We start from the raw sequence: 10,428 nt of genomic DNA, 5'->3' as shown, positions 1-10,428 counted from the left end.
TTTCGACTCTCACGTCCTACAAGAAGCGGGGCAAAAGTCCTGATGGGATGGGGACGCGTAAGTTTCAGGAGTGGATTTCGACTCCCATGTCCTACAAGAAGTGGGGCAAAAGTCTGAGAGTGAGTATAGTGTAGGAATAGAATAGGACTGAAAAAAAAAAAAAAAAAAAAAAAAAAACTTCCCACCATCGCATAAAAATATTAAATCTAGTGACAGAGTACGTATATAGTGACAGAGTACGATTTGCAATTAATGGCTTGCGTGAACACTTAAGCCGTTATTAATTGTATTTATTGTGAGCATTCTATAAATAATAAAGCCCACATAAACTGCATTTAATTTAGACTTTTTAAGCACTACAAGCTTTATTAAATTATCTGGAATAAGCCTGCAAAAGCATGAAATTTGGTCAAGCCCATTGAATACTCCTTATGGCCAAAAACTGCTTGTGCTTAGCACGTGGGCATGCCAAACTAATTAAGATTGCATTATCTAATTAAATTTAAGGAAAATATATATTATCGTTGAGGATTTTAATTTTATGGAGGTAATATCAATGTGATATAAAAAATTCCGAAAATGAGGAAGTCACTATACTTATTTAGTTTAAAATAGGAAAGTGATGCATTGATACACAAACAAGGACGTTAATGTTCAAAAAAAGAAAAAGAAAAAGGCGAACCTTGCCTCCTTGGCAACAGAACAATTCCAGCGTACAGTTCACGGAATCGACAAATGGACATTTAATAACCGTTGGATCATGGTTAAATTTTGTGAAGAGTACTGTAAGACATTGTTCTTGATGGTTTGATGGAATTGATGAGAAAATTTCTGGAAGTACGTCTTTGACGTAGATTTACTATTGATTAGTACATCAATCTTTTCCTATTCACTAAATAATTTATATATTGCTTTGATTATGGAGTGTTAAATTACTGTCTACGTACTTGTGTAATCACCCATCACATGTTAGTGGTTAAAAGTTAAAATTGACCAAGATTGCTTCAAACTATATTTTTAAATAAAGAGAAAATATATCAAAAGAGCATTATATTTATCTAGTGTAACCAAGTCTCCATATATATGAAAATTCTAGTTCGCAAAATAAGATATTTTTTTACGTTTTACTTGGATTTCTAACGATCCATAATAGATTAATGATGACTCCAAAATAAAATGATTTGCCTACTTAATTAATTAAATTAAAAACACTAAAGTTGTGTTTAGTATGGATTTGGGAGAGTCCGTACTAAGTATTTACTTAGTAACCCATTAGTTTATCTTTGGTGGTTCACTTCTAGTGAGGGTAGTAACAGGAAGGGAAAAGGAACGGAAAGAAAAATGGGAGGACAGGATCAAAAGGATAACAAGAAAGAACAACAAATTTGAACAGCCAATAGCACATGTAGTATAGTATTAATTTTTTAAGAAGATAGATATATGTGACTTTATCTCGCAATTTTAAAGGATATCAATCCATTGATTAGATAGTAGTTCATAAACGTTTTTCGTGCATAAAGAAGAATTGCTTCCACTTCTGAGCATGTGCTCCCTCCAAATTGGGTGTGAACTACTGGACTTCTTTGTTTTCTTTTGTGTCGTAGGGCAGGCAATAGTTCGAATCTTTAATATATGAATTGATGGTCCGACAATTTATTGTCTGCTGAATACATGGATGACTTGAGTATATTTGGATTCCAAATCTTGCCCTGTGCCAACATCATAAGAAACAAAGAAACACTTTTAAGGGGGCCGGAGCCTCACACAATAATCACGTTTGAAGATGCCATTGACTAGTCAAGGATGCAAAGTACTTTTTGTGTCTAGTAATTCTCCAAGAATTCTCTTTTTTTCCCGACAAGGAGGACAAACAGCAAATTTAGCACTTTCCTTTTTTTTTTTCCTTAAACGATTACGAGCACTTTGCTTTTTGGTCTTTCGCGTTGTCATCAGACTTTTAGGAAACAAAGTGAGACACTATTCTTCTTTCACAATATATATATATATATATCCATTTATCTTATTTTTAAGTTGCCGATTGTTTTTTTTTTGAAAGTACTAATATTTTTTTGTACTTCCAGGATTACTAATTCTTTTCATAATTAAACAATATTAATTTGTATAACTTACCAACATGGTAAGGTGCTAACTTTTATTCAAAATTACCAATCTTAATTTAAGTGATTTGTCCATTTTTCTTCCATTAAGTCACCAATTAATTTTAGCTTAATGACTACTGTTGGAGTCAATTGTTCACTTTTATTTGATTGTTTCGGAATTACTGATTGTTGTAGTGATTTACCAACATTTATTTGCGCAGTTTACCAGCTAATAATTCTATTGTCTATCACATATAATTACCAACTCTTACATGAATCCACTCACCGACGTTTATTTGATTGCCACAAAATTACCAACTATTCCTATAGTTCACAACATTTATCTTAGAAGATATCATTGGGATAGAGTTACCAATTCTTACACAATTACCAACTTATTTCAAAATTAATGGTTCTCTTAAGAACTGACTAACATTTATCTGTGGAGCTTAAATTATAAACTCTTACATGAAATTACCAACTTTAATTTAATCAGTTACCAAAAATTACCAATTGTTCCATTTTGGACTTTTTTTAGGATTTTAAAAACGTGTTAAAATCACTTATACTTATAAAAAAAATTAGAAACTCTTATTTGGGTTCACTTACCAAAGATTATTTCATTGTTTCAACAGTACAAATTATTCTAATAATTTAACAGTATTTATTTATAGAGCTTACTAATAGGTTAAAGTTACCAACACTTTTAAACCATATCCGACTTTTTTGAAAGCTTAACAAATTTATTTGGGAAGCTTGAGTTACCAACTCTTATCTATATTATACCAACGAACATTTGATTATTTCGAAATTATCAATTGTTCCAATAATTTACCCAGATTCATTTGTAGAGTTGATTGACGTGTTAACATCATCGAATCTTATACGAAATTACCAATTCTTATTTAAGTCCACTTACCAGTATTTTTTTTTTTTATTGTTTCAAAAGTATCAACAATTCCTACAATTTACCGACATCATTTTTTAGGAGCTTATCAATTAGTTATAGGTAGCTAACAGGTTTCAAGAGACGCTTTGTGACGCTCGATAATAAAATGTAGAACACAATTACAATCTCACTTGAGTCGGTTATCATCATTTATATGGTTGTTCCGAAATTCCAACTAAAAGTCTGCTTTTGATTGTCACAGGATATGAGATATTTAAGTTTAAATAACTAACTCCTCCCCAAAGTAAGCTAGTAGCTATCTAAACTAATTTTGCATTACCGTTTTGCAATACGAAGTATAATTCACGGTAGCATTCCTAAAACTTTGGGGTTAAAAAGTTTTGTGATTAAAAACAGGTGAACTATTATTAGTAGCCATTTGATTTATGACAATGGAAAGCTCAACTCCCAATTACATTAAAGAAGAGCAAGCAATGAATCACCCTTTAGTGACTCACTAGTTTATAAATAAATTGTCAAATTTGTCATGCATCCATGATTTAGAGGTCCTTTTTCATCTAATTCAATACTAAACTTGAAACTCAAAATCTTCATTGAATAGACCATTTTAGTAACAAGTAGAGAACTTGCCTTCCTATATTAAATCGAATCGAAGAACCAATTCGAGGTCATGAGCTCGAGGTACTAATCATGTACTTAGGTTTATAAGTGGACTTGTATCAAATGAAAGAGAAAACAAGTCCGGTGCTATTCACTCTCAAATGCATTATTAAATATTGCAAATTATCTTCTTTAGTTTGGATTTAGCATTAAGAAGTAAGGCGTGAATGCTTTTCTATTACCTCGGATTCGATAGGTTATGATAGGGAAGTGGCACTTTTGCTTTATTTTTTTTCCTTTATTTATTTTTCTTTTAGCTTTATTAGCTCTTTATTTTACGTGGAGAAAAGAAAAAAGAAAAAAAGGAATTGACAGGTCGGAGACAAAAGCACTGTCTAAGCCCCACTTGGCAATCACCCTAATGTAATATAATATAGCTAGCATGTGTCAAACTCATCCTATGCTCATGTCAAGAAGACATTGAAGTCATACTTTGCAAGGCGATGAGGCATGAAAACCATAGCCGCTATTGTTAAGCCCTATAAATCACTTCACTCCGATTAAGTCTTTAAAAACACGTTAGGCGCGATGAAGGCTTGAAACAGATTGATCCATGCAGATGTACATCATCACAATATAACATGCGATCCATATGTAAATATATATATATATATCACCAATGGTAATAACAGTTCATCCAAAATCTTTCCATACAAAAATTCAATTTAGGGTCCAGAGTATCAAATAGATGATCTAACTTTAAAAAGAGCATATCATATGGTACTTTACATTTCGACTTCAACATACGGGCCATGATACAGTATAGTTTTTCCCTCTCGATAAATCATATCATGCGATTCTTGCAAAATGTAAAAGTGGTAAAAGTCACTTACCTAGATAAATCGCTGTTTATCTTATACTCTCTTGACGTGACGAGAAGCGAAAGAGCAAAAGTGGGAAAGCGAGTGTATCACGTAAAATTACAAGTCTGAAGGTTTCCAGAGAATCTGACCAATACCCACAGCTATCGGTCTAAGTTATGTTGGGGCCCACTAACCCCAACCTCCCATGGGGCCCACCTGTACCCTTGTTGACTCCCCTATATTAAATATTCGTTGACTGTGGCACTATATAAATGAATTTGCAAGTTCGCTTCTTCCATCGATCATTTCCCTGGAAACACGATGGCCAGGGGTCTAGCCCAAAAAGAAGAAAAAAAGGTTCGGGAGTCTCGTCTTCAACTAGCAATCGAACATGACGACGTTGATGAGCTACATAACTTAATTGAGGAGGAGCCAGAGCTCTTAGATCGCCTATCTAAGCACCCTTTCCCAACTACTCCTCTCCACATTGCTGCAGCTGCCGGAAAAACTGAGGTGGCCATGGAGATGGTCATCTTGAAGCCGTCGCATGCTCGGAAGTTGAATCCAAAGGGTTACAGTCCCGTGCACTTGGCTTTGCAACATCAGCATTATAACATTGTGAGGGCATTGATAAGCCATGACCTGAAATTGATCCGAGTTCCAGGACGAGGTGGGATCACTCCTTTGCATTACGTCGCCGAGAAAAAAGGAGACAATGAGCTGGAGCTCCTGGTCGAATTCCTATGCACTTGTGAATCATCCATTGAAGACTTGACAAGTCAATGCGAGACTGTGGTTCATGTCGCCTTGAAGAACGACAACCTCAAAGCATTCGAGTTTTTGTTTGGATGGCTTAAGCAATTTCATCTGATGAGAATATTGAGGTGGAAAGACAAAGATGGTAACACCGCTTTACATATTGCTGCGAAAGCAAGGCAACCGCAACCTAAGGTATGGTTCTTTGCTTTTCCGAGTTGTTCTTGTTTTTGAACAAATTTTATGATAATGAAATACCAGGAATTGAAAATATACGGATTTAGAAACATTCAGAGAGGGAAGACGAGCTACAAATTGTGTTACAATATATGATGTATATTTATCATTCAATGGTTAACATTTGTCATTAAGGGTCTATCTGACCATTGATATTTGAAGTTGTATAGCATAGTGCTGAACATATAGAAGTGTTCATAAATTTGCTTGTTTGAAGTGATCTAGGAAAAACACAAGAAAGGATCAACATAAATGATTTATCGGGTGATGTGATATATTATAGGAGAATATTGTGATGATTAGATCGTATGGGAGTCTCCACAAGAAAAAATACTCATCCTTCTACAAATTAGTTGTGTGTTTCCGTATGAGTAATAATATCATGATATTGTTCGACTTCATGTCTCTTAATATTATGAAAGCAAACTTTTGCCAATAATCTTCGGGAAAAACCCACCTCTTAAGTGGATTATTATATGTAATGTTTATTAAGAAGGATTATTGTTAACCATTGAATTTACATATAGTAAATAATATGAATTGCTTCAAATAATCTTAAGGGATCGTACAATTTGCAATTAATGACCTCCGTGAATGCATAAACCGTTGTTCATCACGAAATAATAGACGTGAGTGGAGTACATAATATATGATGTGCTGTTGTACTTTGGTATCTAATAGAACTATGATTTGTACATTAGAATGTGTACAGAATAATTGGAAAATAATTGATGCATTTAGGTATAAGGGAATGGAAATAGCGTCAAAAAATAATTATCCGTACTATTTCACTCTAAAAGAAATTTGTGATATTAACTTTGACATAAATAAACGCTGGGATTGATGTTAAGCACAAAACAAAAGAAGAAGAGGAATAACGAGGGATGGATGTAGTAACTCCACTCCCAATCTTCTATTCCAATTCTCTTTTTGACCATTTTCCTGTGCCCAAGGTCATAGGAAGGTAGGCTCGACCCTTATATTGAATCCAGTTTTTATAGGTTGGTCCATTCTTTTATCTAAGGTAGTGTCTGTCTTCATAGAAAAAAAAAAATCTCATATACAAAATGTAATTGAATCTTAAATCTTTTCAGTTGACATGGTCAAATCCTAAACTCTTATGCTAGATTACAGCCATTCAAGTCATCACTTTTGTGGATTTGCCTATGTTGCAACTCACATGGGCAATCCCTAACTATCGCATAAATAATTATGGATGAAAGTACTAAATCGCACCTCTTGAAAAAATCCAGGACTTCTTAAAATTGGTTGAAATGATGGCATTAATAAATAAGGTCTAGTAAACTTTCTTCATTTGTACATGGGTCATAGTGGCTAGAGCTCATCTTGTGCACAATAGTAAAGCTTGGGATAAAGCAATGATTTAACTTGAAGGGGTATGTACTTCATTTTTATTCTTTTTGCATTTCTTTCAGATCATCAAGCTGTTAAGTTTGTGGACGGATGTACAAGCGAAGAACTCCCTTGGTGAGACCGCTATGGATATAGTGAATTCTAGTAACCATCAAGATGTTGTGAAGAGGCCATGCCTTCAAGGACTTCTGTGCATATTTTATGGTGGTACCCCCTCTCTACTCCAGCTTATCAGCAGGAGAGAATGGCTCGTTGAGGAGTGGGCACGCATTTTCTATGTCCAAAATGAATCCGCTCGCAACATAATCCTTGTAGTGTCCACCTTAATAGCGACCGCCACTTACCAAGCCGCTCTTAGTCCTCCGGGAGGATACTGGCAGGATTCTTCTTCGAATTCCCCAACCTACTCCACTGTCGTCACCGCCAATTCCACTGAAATTGCTAATGGAAAACCACATCAAGCTGGAAAGATGATCCTCAGCGGCTCACGTCTATACGTATTCACTTTTCTCAACAGCATGACTTTTCTCATCTCCAGCTGCATAATCATAGCCGCCGCTGTTCCGCTAGTTCCTGACACTACTATGACTTGCTTTTCGATGTTTATTCTCGCCGCCAACTATTTTTTATCCCTTGCAATGGGATTCCAAAACTCCAATGATGTTGGACTAAATTTGATAGGGGGTTTTTCCATGGTGGCAATGTACCTCTTCTTAGGATTATGCTTTATGATACGGCTAAACCACTTCCAAGTCCGAAGAAAAATCAATGCCACAAGGAGACGCGTCGGCAACTTCTGAAGATCGGAGGATCAAAGATAATTCCCATGCGTATTTTACTTTAACTTCTCTTGTCACGTATGCATATCATGCATGCTTCTTGTCTTGAGGTTTGCAAGAACTAGACTCTTTTGTGTTAGTTGCAAGGGATTGACACGTGGCAATTTGCTAAATCCTGAGAGGCTTTACTCTCGCTTGAAATCGAGACTTCGAATAACTGTTTTTCCTAATTCAGACTTCAACGCAGTGGAAATGAACATCATCGAGTTACAACTTGCAAACACGAATGCACGAAGCGTCCGTGCACAAAACGCAAGACGGAAATCTCTTCGGCTTTTTAACTTCTAGAAAGAGGCAAACTGGATGATTCTACAAAACACAACGAATAGACACAGTAGCAACCTTTTTTTTGAAAAATTACTTCTAAATAAAGTAACAGAAAAAAATACTGAGAATATAGTAAAAGCCTAGCCAAATAAAATAAATAAAAAATCCTACGATATCCTCCAATCAGAATATTATATTTTAACACATAGTTAAAATGATGGAATTTAGCTTAATTAAAGATGGAAAAATCAGATTTCAGTATCCTAAATTCGTCAAATAAAAGATGTAAATCCAAACTTAAGGCGTCTCACATCATACTCCCTTTATTAGGGGAAAAAAAGAAAACGCTCGGCCAAGCGACATCCCCATCTCGTGTGACGTCCTTCACGGAAGCTTCTACGTATTTCTTTTTTTTTTTTTTTCAAGACAAACCTCAGCCAAAGTTCAAGCTACAGCCGAGCTACCACCCTCCATCGGGCGGTCACTCTGACTGCCACTCGTCGGCCGACCTCCCCGCCGCGGAATGTCCAAAACGGTAAGGCCCGAGGCCTCCGAGGACCGCCACAACGGCCACCAAGGACCGACCAGCTCCTAGCCAACCCTACGCACTCACTGACCGGGGTGTCACCATCGTTCCGAAAGAGACCATACCCGGAGAAAAAACTATGGATCTCGTTCGGACATTTTGTCGAACAGGTAGTATATGCTACGGAAACAAGAGATCTTTGACTCGACCGAAGACCAGAACCCGCGACAACAACAGCACGCACAGCAGCAGCAAAACGAGGGACGGACGGGGCCGGAGTTCGCCTCTGCCGGACGGCCGCGAGCTCCGGCCCGGCATGCTCAAAAAAGGCAAAAAGGGGGTCGAGGCTTACCGGAGTGTCGAAGCGGAAAAGGAGGCACGGCGGTGGGTTGTCTGCCGTGCGGTGGCCGGCGGTCTCTACCTCCAACTCTCTTCCCTCAGGCAAACTCTCACTCGCGTTCTCTGTCTCTGCCCCCTCTCTCGGTTTCTCTCACTCGAACTCTCTCTCGGATCTCTCCTTCAAATCCAGCCCCCGGTCTCCTCCCTTTTTCTCTTGCACCCCCTCTCTCGCTTTTAAGGGCTAGAGACAGGCGCGCATGGCTTCCGCCACCGGCAGCCTGCCGCGGCCGGCCTGATCCCCGACCCTAGGATCACGGCTGCTCTGCTTTTGCTTGCGTACGTCTCTGTCTCCGCAGACACGCGGGAATGTCGCGAGGGAGGAAGGAGGAAGGAATAGGTGCGTGGGCCGGGCCGGGGAAAGAAAAGAGAAAATGAGGCCGGGCCTGAAAGAGAAGAGGAAGAAGGGAAAAGAAAAAAAAGGCCGGGCCGGCCCGCCCCTGGCCCGGTCTAGCTTTCTTTTCTTTTCTTAATAAAAAATAATAATGATAATTTTTTTAATGTTCTTAATTAATTCTAGATTATTTTTTTAATTTTAATACTAGTAATACAAATGCTCCTAATGTCTCTATGCCATGCAATTTAATGAAAATTATTCTCGCTAGAGATTAGAAATTAATCCCTAATTTTTCTATGTAATTATTGAATGATTAAACGTGTCGTCAAAATTTAGGTGTCAACTCTCACATGCATGCTCGAAACATATATGCATGAAGGGCCTAGAGAGAAATCTCTTGATGCCAACACAATGGTGGTGATGGTGATTTTGTTGTTGGTTGCTGGCAATTGGATAAGGTAAGAAACAGCAGTGATACATAGTGGTGGTAATGGTGTTTTTGTTATTGGTTGCAAGGCAATCGGAGAATGTAAGAAGCAGTGGCGCATTGGACAACTTGCAGGACGCAGTGGTGGTCATGATGGTGGTTTTGTTGTAGGTTACTTGGAAAGAAGCGAGGTGAGGTCTCGAATGCACACATGCACGATGAACACAAATGAAATGCTTAACTCTGGGTACACATGCATGCCTGAAGCGTAAATGCACGAAGGGCCTAGAGAGGAATCTCTTGATGCCAACACAGTGGTGGTGATGGTGACCTTTTTGTTGGTTGCAGGCAATCAGGGAAGGTAAGAAGCGGTAACAATATGTAGTGGTGACGATGGTGATTTTGTTGTTGGTTGCAGGCAATCGGAGAAGATAAGAAGCGGTGCCGCATTGGACAAGCTGCAGAAGGACGCAATGGTGGTCGTGATTGGTGGTTTTTTTTTTTTTTGGGTCACCGGGTAAGAACCGAGGTGAGGGGTCAAAAGCATGCATGCACAGGGGTTAAATTAGGTCGAGCTTCTCTCTTATTGTGTGATCGAACATGCATCTACTTTACGTGTGATCACACCCAGATGAAAAACTTGGTGTCTTAGCCTCTTGCTCGTGTCCAATTTCGTGGTGTCTGCTTGGTACCGATAGATGGAGTTAGCGGGCACCCCAATTATTATACAACCGGCCCCTGAGTTTTGCCAGTAATCAAGATTGAAGATGCCAAGTGTTTGTTGTAGTAGAGGTCTT

At 37.9% G+C, this 10,428-nt stretch overlaps 1 protein-coding gene across 1 annotated transcript; it reads left to right on the top strand.

The window, feature by feature from the left end:
• Nucleotides 1-4,788: 4,788 nt before the first annotated feature.
• LOC104428170 (ankyrin repeat-containing protein BDA1) lies at nucleotides 4,789-7,849 on the top strand. The gene is made up of 2 exons (XM_039311284.1): nucleotides 4,789-5,423; nucleotides 6,902-7,849. Exons 1-2 carry the CDS (start codon nucleotides 4,794-4,796, stop codon nucleotides 7,637-7,639), a joined length of 1,368 nt encoding a protein of 455 aa, XP_039167218.1. The 5' UTR covers nucleotides 4,789-4,793; the 3' UTR covers nucleotides 7,640-7,849.
• Nucleotides 7,850-10,428: the final 2,579 nt, after the last annotated feature.

Source organism: Eucalyptus grandis, chromosome 4, assembly GCF_016545825.1.
Source record: "Eucalyptus grandis isolate ANBG69807.140 chromosome 4, ASM1654582v1, whole genome shotgun sequence".
Taxonomy (NCBI): Eukaryota; Viridiplantae; Streptophyta; class Magnoliopsida; order Myrtales; family Myrtaceae; genus Eucalyptus; species Eucalyptus grandis.
Note: the sequence above shows the minus strand (reverse complement) of the source record. Positions and strands in the feature narration are given on the sequence as shown.

Excerpts from the sequence above, each read along its gene's own strand:
- LOC104428170 (XM_039311284.1), top strand. The coding sequence starts at position 4,794 with ATGGCCAGGGGTCTAGCCCAAAAAGAAGAAAAAAAGGTTCGGGAGTCT. Across the intron at positions 5,424-6,901 it reads CAAGGCAACCGCAACCTAAG|ATCATCAAGCTGTTAAGTTT; the intron begins GTATGGTTCTTT and ends CATTTCTTTCAG.